Genomic DNA, 19,649 nt, shown 5'->3' with positions numbered 1-19,649 from the left:
CACATTTTTTTTTCTTTGCATTTTCAAGATCCTTCGTGGACTTTAATGTACAAAAAAGATGGTATGTACAAAAACAGATCATTCAGTCAACAGAAGTATCAACTGGGCTGCTCTTACTGTTTGGCAATGAAGAGGACAGAGGCAATAATGCTAGATAATTCTTTACTTGGGTCTCTGCCTCACAAAGCTAGTAAGTGTAACACATATGTCACCCCTGATATTTTAGGTCAAGGACATGAAGAGAAGGAATAAGTGGATATTCATCATTGTCACATGAAAGATGGAATTTCTGCTGCGTCTACATAGGTTAAGTCGATGACACAGTTTATGCCACAGTTGATGAACCATGCACATGGGATTGATTCCCTGGACCTAACAGTGGCAGGCATAAGAGAATGAGTGTGCAGTTTTCAATCTCTTCTGCCACTTAAGTAATGCAGGGGATTATGGCTATTTTCATGGCAAAAATTAAACAACCCAATAATAATTAAACCTAACCCTTGTATAATGTAATAATCTGAATCTTTCAAGAATGCGGGCCACTGTCAGGGCACTTAAAAATGTTTCACAACTATTTATGTCTTATGTACATCATTTTGGACAAGACAAAGGGAGAAAGTAGATATTTTTTCCCATGCACTGGTCAGTCTAGAAAGGGAGGATTTAGCCAGGAGGGGAGGCAAGGAGGAAAGGATTTGTCTGAGAAATGTTCAGAAGAAAGAAGTGTGGTCAGAGTTCATTAACCAGAAACATGGCAGATTCTCCATTCTTTTGGCTACCATTGCCTCTAAAATTAGAGCCATTTGATAGGATTTGCATAATGGTAGCTGTGAACCCTCTAGTGTCCAGATGGTGACACCATTTTGTGCTCAGTGGGTAGATCCAAGCTTGATAATTTTACATTTTACAAAGGTTAAGTTTTTTAAGAGTTCAAAATATTTTTTTTCTCAGAAGATATCTAAAACTACAGCAAAAACCAACACTTTAGACTTTAAAAAACAAGATAAAAATAATAATTGAAATACAAATTACCTCAGTCATTTTCCAAGAAGAATGATCTAAGCAGATAAATAAAGAGAAATTGTTTTGTTAAGAAACATAGATTACAGACACTTCCTTTCTCATTTAGCATTTTACCCTTAAAAGCTTTTTAAAGGGCTTTGACATCAGAATTATTCATTTCTGTTAGACATCAGCCAAAAATTTCCCTTCCTATGTTTAAAATAAATGGCTGCACAGTGGTTCCTGGGTGGTCATCGGGAATACTAACCTTACATTCACCAACATGGCCACATTGCACCCAATTTGGACATTTTACAATGGCAAAGCATCTCACCCTGCCAAGGGACTGGATAAAATTTCAAAATAGATGACTTGTGTCCACAAGTTGGGGATACCTTGATCAGGGAAGTATGTTCAAATAACTGAAAATAAAAATAAAAATTTGGTCCCCATAATCCTACTAACTCCTCATAAAACCATTGAGATCATTTTTCCAGTTAAAGTGGAGTTTTAATATTCTTACTAATGTATATTATCTTCAACCATACCCATTTATTATTTGAGGGCTCCCCCTTTTTTCCTAAAATAATATCTTATAACTCCCCTTGGGCTCATCAGTAGGAATTCAGCCTCATCTTTCCAATTATGACTATAATTTCCAGAAGCTCATGCTAGTCTACCCATAGATTTTCCTGACAGGTTCAGGGAGAAAGCCAGATTATCAAATGAGGCAATCATCCCTATTATTACTTAAACCCTGATTTCATATCTATGGATCAGGTGCCAAAATCACCTCTATTACTGGTTAGTCAATTTAAGTTCTCACTCAACCTTGAAAGTAAACATAGAGAATTTTTAGATACTCACACTTAAAAAAAAAGAGGTTTTAATGAAATCAAATGGGAAGAATCTTAACTATACCGTGTTGGATGTGTTTATGATTGTGTTGCATTACTGAAAGTCATGAGAACCATGATCCAGGGTAATCCATGAGCAGAGATAAGGCAGAGCAGGGATGACAGTGATTGACAAGTGTAGACAGGGTTGACACTTTAGGGGCTGGTGGAAGTGTTTGAAGGCCCAGTGCTTTTGTTGTTGTTGTTTTTATCTGTGGATTTGTTACTTTAAAGATTTTCTTAAAATGGAAGTCTGGCTTTGGAAGCAAATGACACCAATGTGGATAAGTGTGCGTTTCCTGTATCATTCATTCCTCAGCCTGGAATGCAGAGCTCAGAGAGAGCCGTAAAGTACCTGCTAAGGCCTGTGTGACTAGCCTGTCACCATTAGATACGGCTCTCTGGAAGGCTAAGAAATATATACTATTTGATTTAAGATTTGGCAGTTCAGAGAACTGCCCAGGCACCCTTTACACAGCACATAAATCTTGCCTTCCTCATGGAAAGGACAATATTTTTCTCAAGTGAAAATTTCTCCCCATTCCTCTCTTCAAAGCCCTCACCAAGTATCCTTTCTCTTATTCTCCCCCAAGCAGGAACTATGGAAATGTGATGGCAATATTTCATGGCACAGTTTCAAAGGATTTCGGGCTCATTCAGGGCTGCTCACTGGGCATGTCAGTAAGAAAACTAGTCATTGCTCCCCAAACTCTTCATTCCTAAGGAGAGAAAAATGTTCTCAATGGCTATCAGTTTTAGCAGGCTGGATTCTAATGTTCATTGAAGAATTTGTCAGGAAGTCTGACAAAGAAGACTTTCTAAGGATACCCAGCCTAATGGTGAGTGAAGATGGAAGGTTGAGTTGGCACAACCTTGACCGGCACTTTTCAGTCCCTCCCTCCTGTTCCACAGAGCTCAGGAGCCCTTTTACAAGGGACTTGGGGGTACTTAAGAGTCCAGGGGGAACCTTGCTCTCTTTTCTAGACTCCTCCCTTGTCACCTTTTTTTCCCCCTCCGTCTTCCTGGAAATCTGTAACTTGTCAATGGCTTTGTTATTTTTCTTCTGAGATCCTGGAAATTGTGTTGGTTTTTTTTTCTTTTTCTTTTTTTTGGCAGCATGAGAATGTTACAGTTTACCAGGAAGCAGTGCAGGTGAACAGCGAGGCTCTTTTATATATATATAAATTCAGGGCAACTAGGAAAGACTGCTAAAGATCTTCCTAACTCCTCTCTTGTATGGTTTGTTTGTAAACATGGCAATTAATAGAGCTCTTAAAGAGCTGATAACCTGGACCACAGTAGACTGGAAAAAAATACTTTTTTTTTTTTTTTTTTGGAAGTAAACATGGTGCAGTAATAAAATCGATATGCAAGACCTAAAACCCGTTGAATGGCTGAATCTCTTACCTCAAAAAACACAGCAGTATCGCTGTTGGGGACCTGTGGGGTTAAAAAACAAGAGAAGAGGAAAGTAGTCTAAATTGAACCATTAGGACAGATCTTAGTGTACATAGTAAAGCCAATAAACGACGTTAAAAAGGGAAAAGGTGATGGGGAAAAACATTCGGGACCACTTGTCTATGGAGTTCACGTCAGTCAAGTCGGGGATTTTGACTTTGAGCTGCGAGGCGCGCCGGCGGATGCGCCCCTTGCTGGGCACCCCGTGCCGGTCCAGGCCGCGCCCGTAGCCCTCGCGGCTGCTCAACGGCTTGCGGTACTGGATGCTGGCGCTGCCGTAGGAGTACATGGTGGTGTTGGGGTCGCTCATGCCCGTGAGCACCTCTGAGCCGCTGGTCTCGTTCCTGATTTCCAGGGTGCTGAGGAGAATGTTCCCATGGGCGTCGACCTGATGGCAGAAACGACAGGCTCAGACACAACTGCTGGATCATTCGCTTGTTGTCATCAACCTGTCACTGAGGACACCTGTGAGGTTCATTAAGCATTCTTGATAGCCATCTGACTCTGTGTGCCTCCTGGATGTGGAGATTATCTAATCATCCATCTATCTCTCATGTGTCTGTCTGTCTAGCCAGGCATGTAGCTGTCAATCTATCATCTATCTTTATTTATCAATCACTTATTTTAGTAGCTATCTTACCATTTATTTAGTCATCATATATCTCCACTTCCCAAACCATTAGTGTGCTTATTTGCATATTTAGTGTGTGCCTAACATTTTTTCTAGTTGTAAAACATTTAAAGCTAGAAACAAAAAGTGAAAATCCAGACTGTACCTTCATAGTCAATCATTAATATTTTGCTAGGCTTAATCTTTTCATGTTTATCCACGTGTTTTGCTATTGTCAGTTAATATATCCTGATCATCTTTCCATGTTATCAGATACTCTGTGACATCAATTATTAATAGCTTACTTGGATAAGCCATAATTTATTTATTGTTAGATGTTAAAATTGGTTTTACTTTTATAGTTTTATGAACAAACCTGGAAGGAACGTCTTTTAAATTGTTGTGCATGTCTGTAATTATTTCCTCAGGCTAACTTGCCAGAAATGGGAATTAATGGGTTAAAGCATGTGTCTCGTTGTACTTTAACTTAGTTCCTTTACCACTGTTTACTGTTACTTCTTGCCATTTCAGTGATACCTATCCCAGCTTCCTTTTGCTATGCTTACACATATACTCTTGGAACTTCAGAATATGTGAACACATTTTGGTCTACACATTACACACATAAGATATGTGGACACATTTTGGTCAAGCCAGTATATTTTGCAAATTGATTTACAGGGAGGTGCATGGCTCACTTATGCATGTGAATTTGAAGTACTTTCATGGGCAAGATAGGTAGCGTTGTTTAAAGCTAGTGTTAATAGCACTATGCCTGACTTACAATAAATGCTTTCAAGTGAGATTAATTTTCAATAAACACTTGTTGAAAACATGGATATCGGTAGGGAGGCAAAAAGAGCCTGGTAAAGAAGAGGGAAAAGACACACAAGAGTGAAAAGATGGTACAAGATGGTGGTACTCATGATGTAGACTGGAGACAATTTGAATGTCCACTACGTGCCTAGCCAACTGCTAGATGCTTCAAATATGTTATTTGTTTGTGCTTCATACCATCCTTTTTATGTTATTTTTTAAAAATAGGTCATTCCATCCCCATTTTATAGATAAGGGAACAGAGAACTAGAACAGTTAACAAACTGGCTCAGGTTTACCGTGCTAGTAAGTGCCAGATCTGAATCTGATTCAGAGCTCATGTGCTTTCTATTGAGGAAGGATTTCTTCAGAATCCTTGGCTTCTGTCACTTCCCACAGTTAATGACTCAGTTGATAACTTTAAGCCTTGAGTTGGTTGTAGAGAAATGGTGACTGGTTTAGGTCTGTATCTCTCTCCATTCTTGTCTGTTTGCATTTCTCTCTAGTCTAACTGGACTACTCACTATGCCTTACCCTGCTCATCTATTGACTTCTTATTTAGGGAGTTAGTATTTTTTGTTAATAATTACTACTTATTAATCATACCGTGTAATTATATATCTTGGTTATTTCTCATAACTGCACTATGAAATATATTATATAATCATAGTTCAGCAGATAGGTAAACTTAGGCTCACAGAGGTTAAGTAAATTGCCTAGCAGTAAACAAATAAGCACTCAATTTGGGATTAAAGTATGTTTTTTTGTACCAAGTATAGTTTTCTCTCTTCTTTACAGGTTAATCAAATCAAACTGTTATATTCAGGATTCAATTTAAATCCTATTTTCTCTGTGTACCTTTATACCTTTCCTGATAATAATCTCAACAACTTTCTCCAAACATCTAATGGGTACTTACCATTGTGCTAGATACATTATTAGTAGTCAAACATACATGTTGAGCAAAACAGCATCCTTACCATTAAAAAAATATCTTAGTTCTGACTTTAAGAGCAAAATTTACACAGATACCAAGAAGCTTGAATGAGTAGAAGCAGATGAATATAAATAATTGAAACTAGAGAGTGATGAGGATTAGGGTGGGGTAAGTCTCTTAAGACACCACAAGTCAAATCCAGCTGATAGCTGTGGACAGATGTTCTCCTTTGCTACACTACCTGAACACCTAGATTTTTATTTGAAGCCTTTAGAGAAAGTTTGCTCAAAATTATAAAAATGCTCTTCAGGCCAAACAAAACACATCTTTCATATTTGGCATTCAAATAGCCAATTAGAGACCTGTTTTTTTCCATTTATTTATCCCTTAGCATATATCACTATGTAATGATATTTTTAGGTTTAGGTCCTCCTTTCCCATCCAGAGGTATAAAAGTGTTGGAGGATAGATGAGGGCCTGAACTAGGGCAGTACATTAGAAAGGAATGGAAGAACTATATTTAAAAAGGGACCTTTGAAAAACAATTAAAATAAAAATAGAATCAACCTTAGGAGAGAGACGGAAAGGTGATTCAGAAATTTTCAGCTTGTTGGGCTGAGAAGATTATATTGTCATTAGCAGAAATGGAGACTTCAGTATGTGGAGCATCAGAGGGTTTTAAAAAAAAGTTTGCTGTTTGTTGAATTTGTGACATACTTGGGCATCTTGGAGGTGAGGGTGGCCAGTACTGTATATATGTGGTGATGCCTGGAATAATGTTAGAACTGAAACTATTTAAGAGGTGGGAAGTAGATATGGAATTAGTGAAAGAGACATTGAAAAACCAGAGAATGAGGAAAATAATAAAAGAATGGAGAGTAGCCAGAAGGAAAGAATGGACAGCAGTGTTCAGAGAGAACAGGAGGCAATAGCTTGTAGAAAATGCTCATAGATTATTGATAAGCCTATTTTTGAGTTTAGAATAAAGGCTGAAGCAAAACCTAGATGGCAAGGGGTGAAGGACTGAACTGGTGGCTAGGAGGTACACACAGGCAGTTTGTATGGACTCCCCTTTACAAGTTTGTAGTTCAAAGCAAGAAATAAAACAGTTGCACATTTCAGGATAGGATGTGTTTTAGTCAACTTTTCTGCTGTGGTAACCAAATGACCTGACAAGAATAATTTTCAAAGAGGAAAAGTTTATTTGGCACTCACAATTTCAGAGATCTTAGTCCAAAGATGGCCAATTCCATTGCTCTGTGCCAGAGGTGAGGCAGACCATCATGGCAGAAGGGTGTGGCAGAGGAAAGCAGTTCAGGCCATTGCATCAGGAAGCAGAGAGAGACTCCTCTCATCATGGACAAAATACCCCAAAGACATGCCCCAGAAACCCACCTCCTTCAGCCACACCCTAACTGCTTACAGTTACCACCCAGTTAATCCCTATCAGTCAATTAATGCACTGATTAGTTTAAGGCTCTCATAGCCCAATCATTTCACCATTAAACTTTCTTGCACTGTCTCACACAAGAGCTTTTGGTGGACACTTCATATCTAAACCATAACAGGGTGTCAAATGAAACCTGAACCCAGTTGATAGGGGAAATAAGGGTTGATAAAGGCGTATTTGTGGGAGTGAATGAAGCAGTTAAGTATATGGAAGTGTAGATGAATGCCTTCAAATTGGAAACGTGGTGATCCAGGAGGTACTACATTTCCAAGTGATGGGGACATCTGATATGAAAGTGTGCTGATGTTTTCTTGAGGGTTGAAGGCTGGAAGACAGTCACTGTCACTGGGGATGATAAGCTGGGTGCAGCCCATGGCCTGTCACGTGTGTTCAAACACATACCACACAGCTCAAGCCTGTGATTGAAAGGTCATGTGTATGAAAGTGAATGTTTCTAAGGATGATAGGGGCTGAAGTTACAAGGAGCAAAATGCTGAATTCGCTGAAGCAGGGAGAAGTACTCCAGAAGATGAAGAGTAGATCACATGGTTTTCCTAGGTGCTGTAGAGGAGAAAAACATAGATCATTTTTTTTTAAATAAGAAAAATGTGTGTGCTTATTTCCATTCAAGAGAAGAGCAGGTTTTCAGCATGATTTATCTGCTACCTTGTTAGCTTATCCTGGTTTGCTTAAATGCCCACGAAGAGGAAGTTTTAGATGATAGGAGGAGACTCCCAGATGCTGTTCTTTGGCTCTGGTTTACGTCGAGGAGAGGGTGCAGGTCAGCACAGCCAGATCCATGGCCTGTGGAAGGCCACCTGCCAGTGTCTGTGAGGGGAGTGGGACTAAGTGGGGATTATCAAGTGAATGCTTTCTCTGTAATTCCTGCAATAGGTATGTGTTTTTCCATAAGAATAATACAGTTTTCTATGGAAAGATTTTCTTCAAAATGTCCAAGGAAGCATATTATCACACCATTACTATGATAAGTGCCTTGGTATCATGGCTCAAGGAAGTGATGAGGAGAAAATAGCCCCCAACCAGGAGGTAATGTGCAGTTCACCCTGGGTATGACTCAAAGCCACAACCAAGGCACTCTTAGAAAATGTCCACTTGTAGTTTACAGTTTTATCCACCAAAATAGCAGTCCGGCCACACGCACAGAGCCAATGTAGAGAGAGAGGCATACCTCGCCATCGTATTAGTAACATGGAATCTGACCAGTGTGCACACCCTGCATGTAGGACAAGGGCATGCAGAAACCCATGGGCTAGGAGAGATTTCAGATGACCTCAGTGGCTGACAGTCACTAGTCAGAGAAGTCCACATGTGGCCCAGGAATTGAATTAGCGAACACTTTGTGCATTCACGCCTGGAATGAGTCACCCAGATACAGGCTTTGGGGTTTCATTGCTGGACATCACTCCAGAATCACTCCTTAAAGGGAGAACTTTTAACTATTTTATCAGCAAGCTTTTCAGTTGAGTACATTCTGGAATATCACAGCAGTTTTAAATATATTTACATTAGATATTAATTAATTTTGCCCAAGTTAAAGCACACTAGTGATTCAGGGAAATATTTTAGGCAATATAGTCACCAAGAAGATAATGCATGCTCTTGCTTTTATGCCTACGGAGTGGAGTCCTTTGGAACATGAAACTCAGAACAACTCTAAGACCCAGTTTGTTTCAATACACACGTGAATTCAATCCTTCAGGTGGCAGGGCCATTTGTCCTGTCCTGGTGGGATTTGGGAAGGTAGGCTGTTGCAGGGAAATCCCTCCTCTACCACTCAGAAGACAGAAGCCATCTTGGCTCAATCCCCGAAAGGAAGGCAGCGAGGTGACAGGAGGAAGCATGGGCTTGGGTGTCTACAAGTTGAGGTTCTACTCTGGCTTCAGGAAGGGGGGATGTGCAGCTCTGGCAAGGTCTCCTCATCTGAAGCATGGCTGTGGTGGTGTGCCCAGGCCTGGTGGTCACTGCTGATACTTGCTGGTTGGCTTGGCAGGAGCATCCTGCCTCCATGCACTTTGGCTTTTCTCTACCAGTTGCGGTTCCTTCAGAGAAGTGCTTGGTCACCATCATGGTGACAAAATACCTGAGATCAATAACTTATAAAGAGGAAGGGGTTACTTGGGCTTACACTTTTGGAGATTCCAGCCTGTGACTGATTGGCCCTCTTGCTTCTGAGCCTGTGTCAGCCGTGGCTGTGGGAGCGCATGAAGGCAAAACAGCTCAAGGTGGGCCAGGAAGCAGAGGGAGGAAGGGTTGGGTCCCCCATCACTGCAAGGACACACTCCAGTGGCCTGGGGCTTCCCAACAGGCCCACTTCTTGAGGTCATTTCCCAATAGCGCCACCCTGGGGACCAAGCCTTCAGCACACAGTCTCTGGGGGCTTGCAACATCTGAACCATAGCATGGCATGCCACCTTCGCTCCTGCTATGCCGTCCTTAACCGGTCAGCGCTCAACCTGTTTCTTCATCTCTAAAGCAGGCATAAGATGGCATCTGATCTTAGGGTTGCTATAAGGACTTCAAGCTGTTCCACTACACTGTTGAGGTGCTTTATAAGCTCAGGGTCAGTAGTTACCAGCAAGGTGAATTTATACTTCTGCACTTGAGTGAAGGTTTCCATATTGGCACAGAATACTGCTGATGCCAAATGAGAAGAATTTGTCCACCATCTCTGTGCTCCCACGCAGAGTGATGCCCTACTCCTGGGCCAGCTGTTGGACCTTGACCGTTGGAGAAACCGGGACCAAGATGAGAGCTAACCGTTGTGGCTTGGGTCAAAAGTAATGACCACAGGTCGCCTGCGCTACCAAACGCCCAGGCCCCGCCCACGCCACCGGCCTAGATCATGGATATTTGTCCTTCAGAGATAAACTCTTTTGGAGATACATGACTAAAGTATGATATTTGGACTGACAATAAAGTGTTTTTAACCATATGCTAAATGGTTTAGTATAGATCATGGTTAGGGCTTCCTAAAATTGATAAATCATTGGCGACCACAGAGGCTTCATGGAGCATGGCTTTAGTTCAAGGATGAGTAGGGGATAGAACAGTGGATTGGGAGCTGAAAGCTGTGTTCTCATCCTGATTTTGTTACTAACTGCTGAGAAATGACCTTGGATAAATCTAGGTCTTGGTATCCTCATGTATAAATAGAAGGTGTTTCCTACGTCATTTCAAGGATTTGTTTCCATCTTTGGCAGACTTTGATTTTGGAGAACATTCCAGGAAGAAGAATACAACATTCTTAAAAACAAAGCAATACTTATGAAACTGAATCCCTTGATCTGTATTTTAGCATTATTATGAATGTCTCTAAAAAAGCAAGTTGCTAAAATTTAGAATCTGTCAGTGAAATATGCAGATGCTTCTCATTAAATAGAAATCATGGCAAACAAGTTACATTTTATTAAGATATTGTAGGTAACTTTTATTTAGGTGCACTTTCAAATGTACCTAAAGATTATGAGATTTATTGGTTTGTGCAAATCCCTCAAAGTATTATCCACCATTGAGCTAGAAATCATAACTTTAAGTGGTGTGATGTATAATGAATAGAGTTTGGCAACTACATATAAAAGCTAATTTCATTGCTTTATAGATAAATCAAAATTACCATGTTCCTTTTAGGGAAATTTAAGAAGAGCCATGTAACTTTTTTTTTTCTTTCTTTTTTAATGTGTTTCTCTTACGAGGTCTGAGATTTCAACTCTACCCTCCAACTTCTAGCTTCTGGTAAGGTGTATGCATGGTAGCTTGGCTATGACACGGTAGACATCAGCAAGTTTCTAGTTGTTTCTACATTAACCTTTGACCTATGGACAAGAGTGGCTTTCTCCTCATCTTAACCATATAAGGACATCCAAGGTATTTTTATATCTACAAGTGATATAGCTTTCCCAAACTATTATCTGCAAGGAAAATGGCTATTGTTTTTCTCACATCTCCAGGAGCAGCAAGCAACCATGTTGTAGCTGACTTCATCTGTAGTTATCAAATGCCACCTAGCTAACGAGGAAGAATCATTTGAGTTGGGCATGATCCTGACAATGAAGACTTTTTAAACCTTGAGGAAGAAGGAATTGAAGCATATGAAAATGTTAATACACGGGTTTTTAGGGCAGGTGTAAATTATTAGATTTTCTTAGGCATTGAAAATGTTGAAATAACTGTTAAGTGGGATAACCAGACCTCACTACTCATGTCACTCCAAGAAAGGGAATTCTGACTCCAATTTCCAGGAGAAAAGTGAAGGCAAGATCACATCCCACTTCATTTCTCCTCTCCCTTCCCTACTCTTCACTGATCTGTCTGATGGGCACTTTTGGAATAAGAAGGCATGCATGCCTGGCTTTGCGTTTCCTGGATTATTATCTCATTTGGCATCTGCACGTGGGACCCTGCTGCCCTTGTCGGTAAGGACTGAAGTTGTCATTGGTAATGTAAGTCTGTTTAATATTGGAAGAAATGACTGCATATATTAACTATACCCCTCAAACCAACAAGCTGATTCCTTTTATGATTAGAGTATCATTGAATCTAAATTTAGAGAAAATGATCATTAAGGCTTCAGGTGGAATAAAAAATAAACCCTCTCTCTTCCACTTCAGACATGATCCAAATGGATGTCTGAGATGATTAATGGAGAGAAGCAGAGAATGTGGCTTTAGATCTGCAACCCCAAGGACTTGCTAACACTCCACACTACTCCAGCCCTTATTCGACAGGCAAGAGGTAATTTTAGGTGGAACATAGATAAACATTTAAAATGTTATTAGTTCGTTCATTTACTCTCTGATTTATTCAGTACTGTTTATAGAGTGCCTACCCTGCCTCGGGCATGGTTCCAGACACTGATGAGAAAACCAGCCCCTCCATATGCAATGGAATGTTATGTCGCTTTCTAGAAATTCAGAGATCGCAACAAATAACACTCCAAGGTTGTATTTGCCTGTACAAATGTGAGACTTCCTCCCTCCTCACATTTATTATAAATGTTTTACTGTACACATACTGTGACTTCTTTCAAATGTAGGTTATCAGTGCCCCTTCCAAGAGTGCTTTTGAAGTTTGCTTCCTGTGACCATGAGGTCCACTTTCAGACCTACTGAGCCTTTTCTTATCTTCTTTTAGAAAGTCATGATACCTAGACTTGGGCCTGACTGACCCCAGGCAAATCTTGGAGGGGCTCATGTGTAAAGGAGAACCTGAGATTTTGCTATATAAAGACCTGTGACAGGAATGGATAACTAGCTTCTTCTCTCCTTCGTTATTAAACTGGCATATTGTAGCACAGTGCTTATCAACAACAGTGACCACCAGGCACAGTGTTGCATGCTTATAATCCCAGCAACTTGAGAGGCAGAGGCAGAAAGATCACAAGTTCAAATCCAACCTGGGCAACTTAGTAAGATTATCTCAAAATAGAAAATAAAAAGTACTGGAGATGTAGCTCAGTGGTAGAGTGCCTGGGTTCAATCCCCTGTACTACAAAAAGCAAACACAATCCCATAATATCTGTTATTAAATTGTAAGTCTGAGGACACAATAATCCTGGGAAGGTAGTGTTAATCAAAGCAGATAATGTCACTGAACTCTTAGAACTTTCATTCTTAATTAGGACAACAACCAATATCTCCCTTCCCCACAAATTTGTCTGCTTAAAAAAAAAAAAAAAAGATCAGGTAGCATTATGAAGAAAACAAAACAAAACAAAACAAATATATATATATATATATTTCTCTTAATGTATTTAGAAAAATAGAACCATTACCCTAACTTGGTGATTTTGTACATTGTTTCCTTAACAATACACTGGTGCTCATATTTCATTATAACAAATAACAAATTCAAAGTAATTCACATTTTCTTATATTCTCCTGGAACTTACTACAGAATAGCCCATAAGATAACTTTGTATGGATATTTAAAAACACCTTAGTCTGGAAAAGGCCAGAGCAGAATTGATCTTTTTCCCTGTCCAATGTGTTTTTTTTTTTTTTTCCTCTGGATGTCCCATTAGAATTCTGCTCCAGGAGAGCAGGGACTTTGTCTTATTCAAGATGAGAAATGTACATGGCATGTGGGAATAGCTGCTGGGAATGAATAAATGAATGAATAATAATACCAGTGGTAAAGGGCATAATTGTTAATTTTATATGTCAACCTTGCTAGGCTCTGGTCTCTAGTTGATTGGTCAAATACTAGTCTTGATGTTGCTCTGAGATGTTTTGTAGATGTGACTGACAATTATCATCAGTTCTTTTAAGTAAAGAAGATTATACTTGATGATGTAAGTGGGCCTCATGCAAATAGTTGACAGCCTGAAGAGCAAAAAACATGGTTCCTGGGGAAGAAGAAATTCTGTTTCAAAACTATAATGGAGAAATCCACTGAGGTTCCAGCATGACCTGCAGATTTTGGACTCAGGATTGCAATGTTAACTCTCAGCTGAGTTTCTAGCCTGCTGCCTGCCCTACAGACTTTGAACTCACCAGCTCTAAAAATTGCATGAGATGATTCCTTAAAATAAATCTCTTTTTATAGTCATCTTGGTTCTATTTCTATTGGCTCTATTTCTCTTGGCTCTATTTCTCTGGAGAATCCTGACTGGTAAAAAGGGTATGACAAAAATCATGAGGGTGATTCTCAAATGATTAAAGACACTGAGGGGGGAGCTGTTTTTTTTTTCCCCCCTCTCAACAGAAACCCCAAGCAAATGTATAAATTTATTTATTTATTTTTTTAGTTTGCATTCTGCCTTTCTCCTACCCTTTTTCATTTCACTCCCAAGCTTTTTCTCTTTGCCCCCAACATCCACAAAGATTGCCTTAGGTTGTGAATAACATAGCCACTCACTGAATTTGACTGTTCTGGATATTTTTAATATATAAATATAGCAGAACTCACTTCAGTGTAATCAAAATAAAATACAGTCTTGCTTTCAGTGACAGTTTTAAGGCCCTATTGAGGAATATCTCCAGGCTTAATCTACTTTGCAAACAGAAGTTATTTCCTTCTTGCTAGCCAACTCAAATGGATTTATATTTGCTGAGTGATTTTGAAGTACAGAGCAGGAATCCAAGTGAAGCGGCTGGCTGCAAAATGAGCTGATTCACGGTCCTCAAGAAGCCTACAATCTTCTTAATGAAACTGCACAGTGCAAAAGCCTCCCTTCCCTTGAAGATTGCAGAGAGCCTTAATGGCCACAGCCTACATCTTCCCCGCCCTCTCATACAGAACCATATTCATGCTGTTGCTGTCAATCATTTGTTCTCATCATGGCAACCCAATCCTGATCTTTTGGCCTGGAATTCCTGAAAACTTTTTTTGGTCATGGTGGGGAAGGTAAGGGGGACATTGAAGGCTCTGCTCATGAACTACACATCTGTTTGCATGTCCTTACAACTAAAGGCAGAAGTGGAAACTAACATTTTGAGAAAGAATGAATGGTTAAGTCTAAACCTGCATAAACCTAAACAACTGCACATTCTTTTCTTGATAGAGATAAAATGAAGCAACCGTGATTTTCTAGAACGTTACTCAGGTAGATAAAATTATTCTAGATTCCTTTCTTTTCTGCATTTCTCCCATTCTATGTAGTTAGCAAGTCCAAATATTTCCATTTTGAAATATATCCTGATTCTGCCCACTTCTCTCAATCTTCACCTCTTGCTTTGTAATTGATCTTCCTCATTCCAGGAATGCAGCAGCCCTGTGGTCTTTTCTATGCAAAGCAGCTGTAGTGATCTTTCAAAAATTCAAAGTATCTCCTCTGCTAAAATCTTCTGGTACTCCCTAAGTCATAGAATGAAATTCAAATTTTTCACCCTAATCCACAAACAGCATATTAATTTGGAAAGAACATTCTAGAAGAAAGTCTGGGCAGGTGAAAATGTGAAAATGCTCTGAGGACTTAGGAGCATGAAGTGACAGTTCAAAGAACAGACAACAAAGACAACCCATTGTGGTCAGAGTAGAGCATTCAATGGTTATCTCTGCTTCATCCCCTAGAGCTTTCTGCCACCATCCCTTTCTTTCATGTAATTAGGGCACATTTGTCAGTTACCTTAATTGGGATATAAGCCCCAGGAGGACAGGTGCCTTTTTGTTGTCCTTCCAGACCTGATCCTGAAGGGCTAAGTAAATGTCTGCAGAATGGGGAACTCTGAAACCCAAACTGCAGCCATCTTTCCGAGCTGTATGAGTTTCAATGGCCAAGAATGCCTGGTGGTTAGGATTTCTGGGATCTCTAGGGTAGTGGTTTTGGGACATTAGTGTGCATGTTAAAAATAATCAATTGTTACAAATACAGGTATGAGTTAATTTCATTCTAGATTAAGGTTCTCCCAGTCTGCATTTTACATAAGCATCCCAAGAATTTGGGTTGGTTGTGGTGATGCCTATTGGTTTGATCTATCTGATTCCTTTCTACATTCCTTTGATAACAGTCCCTAGATGTTTTTGGTACTTGTAGTTGAAGTAGCCTGATTACATCTTCTAGGCTCCAGGGCATGCAATGAAGTCCAAACCTAAGAATTTAGTGTTTTCCATCTGTTTTGGTCAGTTTTTTTTTTTTTGCTATTGTGACTAAAAGACCTGACAAGCACAATTAGTGGAGGAAAAGTCTATTTGGAGGCACATGGTTTCAGAAGTCTCAGTCCAAAGATGGCCCACTCCATTCCTCAGAGCTGGGAATGATGCAGAACATGATGGCAGGAGTGTGTGGCAGAGGAAGTCAACTGGGAGCACGGTGCTAGGAAGCAAAGAGAAGAGCCCTGCTCAATAAAGGATGAAGTAAATACCCCAAAGGCATACCCTAGGGACCCATCTCCTCTAGCTACTATCCTGCCTCCTACTGTTAACATCCAGTTAATCCCTATCATGGAATTAATTTACTGATTGTGTTAAGGCTCTTAAAACCCAATCATTTCACCTCTAAACCTTCTCGCACTGTTTCACATATGAACTTTTTGAGCTTTGCATTTAAACCATAACACTGTCTTCCTAGTAGAAAGAATTGACTTCTGTATGTGAGAGGATATGACCCAAGTTTGTACAAAAAAAAAGTTTTAATTTTAGGACTTTTTGTTGTTTGGGGAACTATAATAAAAGCACTTTTGTTTTAGATTATAGAGCTTGACACTATGAAATTAAAGTTTTGGGGTCAACATGAAGAGTCTACTGAAAGTAGACAATATAAAGCAAAGCATAATTCAGAGATGAAGAGGGCTCCTCTGTGATGACATGTTTGAGCAATGGAATATAGATAGAACCATGCCTGGACCTTCAGTTGTGTGAGCTGGAGTAAATCAAACCCCCACTTTTTTTTTCAAAGCTAGTTAAATAAGTTAAATTTCTTTCTCATTTATGAAAAGAATCTTAGCTATTTGAATACAGAAAAAAATAAATAATGAGAAAGAAAGGTGGGGGAGATAGGGAGAGAAAAAAAGAGGGAAAAGGAAGAAAATCTTGGAAAGAAAAATTAAACTGCTGAAGACTCTGGAGATAGGTAGGAGAAACCAAGCCTAGAGAATAGCAAAAAATGAACCAAGCCAAATTTGGGCATGGGTTTGAATGTTAAAGAATTCATGAATTATCAGTACAGAGTTTCAATAAAAATTCTGTGTTTCTCCAGAATTCAAGATGCTAAGTCAGAAGGGTCAAAGCTTCCTCAAAGAAAGGATAAATCTGATGCAGTGGTTGCATGCCAGCAACCTGGAAGTCTAAGACAGGTGGATCATAAGTTCAAAGCCAGCCTCTGCAACTTGGTGAGGGCCTAAGCAACTTAGCAAGACCCTGTTCCTAAATAAAATATAAAAAAGGTCTGTGGACAGTATGGAGAATCCTTGGGAAACTGGAAATAGAACCACTATTTGACCCATTTTTAATATATAGACCCACTCCTTGGTGTATACCTAAAGGATTTAAAAACAGCATACTATAGGGACACAGCCACATCAATGTTTATAGCAGCACAATTTACAATAGCTAAACTGTGGAACCAACCTAAGATGCTCTTCAGTAGATGAATGGATAAAGAAAATGTGATGTGTGTGTACACACACACACACACACACATACACACATACTGGAATATTATTTCAGCATTATAAGAGAATAAAATAATGGGATTTGCAGGTAAATGGATGGAGTTGGAGAATATAATGCTAAGTGAATTTAGCCAATCCCCAAAATCCAAATGCTGAATATTTTCTCTGATTTAAGATTACTGATTCATAATGTGGTGGTGGGGGACATGGGAGGATTAGATGAACTCCAGATAGGGCAAAGGGGAAAAGGAGTGGGAGGGAAAGGAAGGGGGCATGGGGAAAGATGGTGGAATAAAATGGACATCATTACCCTAAGTACATGTATGAAGACACAAATGGTGTGACTCTACTTTGTGTACAACCAGAGACATGAAAAATTGTGCTCTATATGTGTAATATGAATTGTAATGCATTCTTCTGTCATATATAACAAACTAAAATAAAAAAATAAAAAAAGGACTGTGGAGGTGGAATAGTGGTTAAGTGCTTCTGGGTTCAATCTTTGGCCCCTCCCCGCCCCAAAAGATTAAGTGTTCCAGCTGGCCTTAGGGCAAGGCAGTGAGGTGAGGTGTGGTCCAGAATCAAAGGCTAGTATGTCCAAAGCTGTTTCAGGTTAGACTTAAGGACACAGCCATTCACCTTTTAATTCCCAACTTCACACGTGTTTGTACCCTGGAATTCATCACAATACACAGATGACTTACATTTAGAAAGTTGTCTGAGAGTGTTTGGATGAGTCACTACAGAGAAGAGGAGTGGGACGGAAGAGGCCGGATCAACATCTGGCCAATGTTAGTGTAACTTACACCAATATCCGACTCTGAAAGGAAGAATTTTATTTCTTGACTGTTCGGATTGCAAATACACATTCAATATGAATCCCTGACAGATTGCCCCAGTGTCTTCAATGACATGAGTGGTCTCTAGTCACAGACCACCCATGCATCCATTTTACCCTTTTCATTTATTTTCAGAAAGCAGGCACTGTGACCAGTATATACAACTAAAAAAAGTTCCAGGTTAGTATAAATGTCTCCCAGAGGTAGCTTACTTAAAATCTTGTTGTGCTGTGAAATCTATCTTTCAAAACTCTAAATACCATCTCTAGTTTCAAATGATGCCTGAGGGGTTCATGAATCTACAGTCTTGATCACCTTGGAGATTGAAACTCTCTTAATGTCTGGATTCAGCATCTGCGCTCATATAAAAGATGGCTTCAGTGCAGCTGGTGGAGATATAAATCAATACAAGTCTGCACTTCTGAAGCTTTAGTGCAGACACCCCTGACCTGATGCCCAGCTGAGGCTATCAAAAGTAATGTGTAATAATGAACAATGCCACTCCATGCTCCAGGATACCAAGGCAGGTGTGAGGGAACTCTCAAATTAAAACTGTCTGGGACCATAACACATATGTGATTTATTTTTTTTATTTTTATTTTTTTGATTATTATTCACTTTTTTTTATTGGTTGTTCAAAACATTACAAAGCTCATGATATATCATCTTTCATACATTTGACTCAAGTGGGTTATGAACTCCCATTTTTACCCCAAATACAAATTGCAGAATCACATCGGTTACACACTCACATTTTTACATAATGGCATATTAGTGACTGTTGTATTCTGCTACCTTTCCTATCCCCTATTATCCCCCCTCCCCTCCCCTCCCATCTTCCCTCTCTACCTCATCTGCTGTTGTTCAAATCTCTCCCTTGTTTCCCCCCCCCTTTCTCCTCACAACCTCTTATATGTAATTTTGTGTAACATTGAGGGGGTCTCCTACCATTTCCATATGCTTTCCCTTCTCTCTCCCTTTCTCTCCCCCACTCGTCTCTTTTTAATGTTAATCTTTTCCTCATGCTCTTCCTCCCTGTTCTGTTCTTAGTTGCTCTCTTTATATCAAAGAAGACCTTTGGCATTTGTTTTTTAAGGATTGGCTAGCTTCCCTTAGCATAATCTGCTCTAATGCCATCCATTTCCCTGCAAATTCTATGATTTTGTCACTTTTTAGTGCTGCGTAATACTCCATTTGTGTATAGATGCCACATTGTTTTTATCCATTCATCTATTGAAGGGCATCTAGGTTGGTTCCACAGTCTAGCTATTGTGAATTGTGCCGCTATGATCATTGATGTGGCAGTATCCCTATAGTACGCTCTTTTAAGATCCTCAGGGAATAGTCCGAGAAGGGCGATAGCTGGGTTGAATGGTGGATCCATTCCCAGCTTTCCCAGGAATCTCCATACTACTTTCCAAATTGGCCTCACCAATTTGCAGTCCCACCAGCAGTGTACAGTGTACCCTTTTCCCCACATCCTTGCCAACACTTATTGTTGTTTGACTTCATAATGGCTGCCAATCTTACTGGAGTGAGATGGTATCTTAGGGTGGTTTTGATTTGCATTT

General features: G+C 39.7%; 1 protein-coding gene across 1 annotated transcript in view; it reads right to left on the bottom strand.

Annotated features, from left to right (window-relative positions):
* Window positions 1-2,995: 2,995 nt before the first annotated feature.
* Gabrb1 (gamma-aminobutyric acid type A receptor subunit beta1) overlaps window positions 2,996-19,649 on the bottom strand; it is a 367,858-nt gene continuing 351,204 nt past the window's right edge. The window contains exon 9 of the mRNA XM_015481811.2: window positions 2,996-3,744. Coding sequence (XP_015337297.1) covers window positions 3,400-3,744 — 345 coding nt within the window. The 3' untranslated portion in view covers window positions 2,996-3,399. The remainder of the gene's footprint in view (window positions 3,745-19,649) is intronic.

This window comes from Marmota marmota, unplaced genomic scaffold (genome assembly GCF_001458135.2).
Source record: "Marmota marmota marmota unplaced genomic scaffold, marMar, whole genome shotgun sequence".
NCBI lineage: Eukaryota > Metazoa > Chordata > Mammalia > Rodentia > Sciuridae > Marmota > Marmota marmota.
Note: the sequence above shows the minus strand (reverse complement) of the source record. Positions and strands in the feature narration are given on the sequence as shown.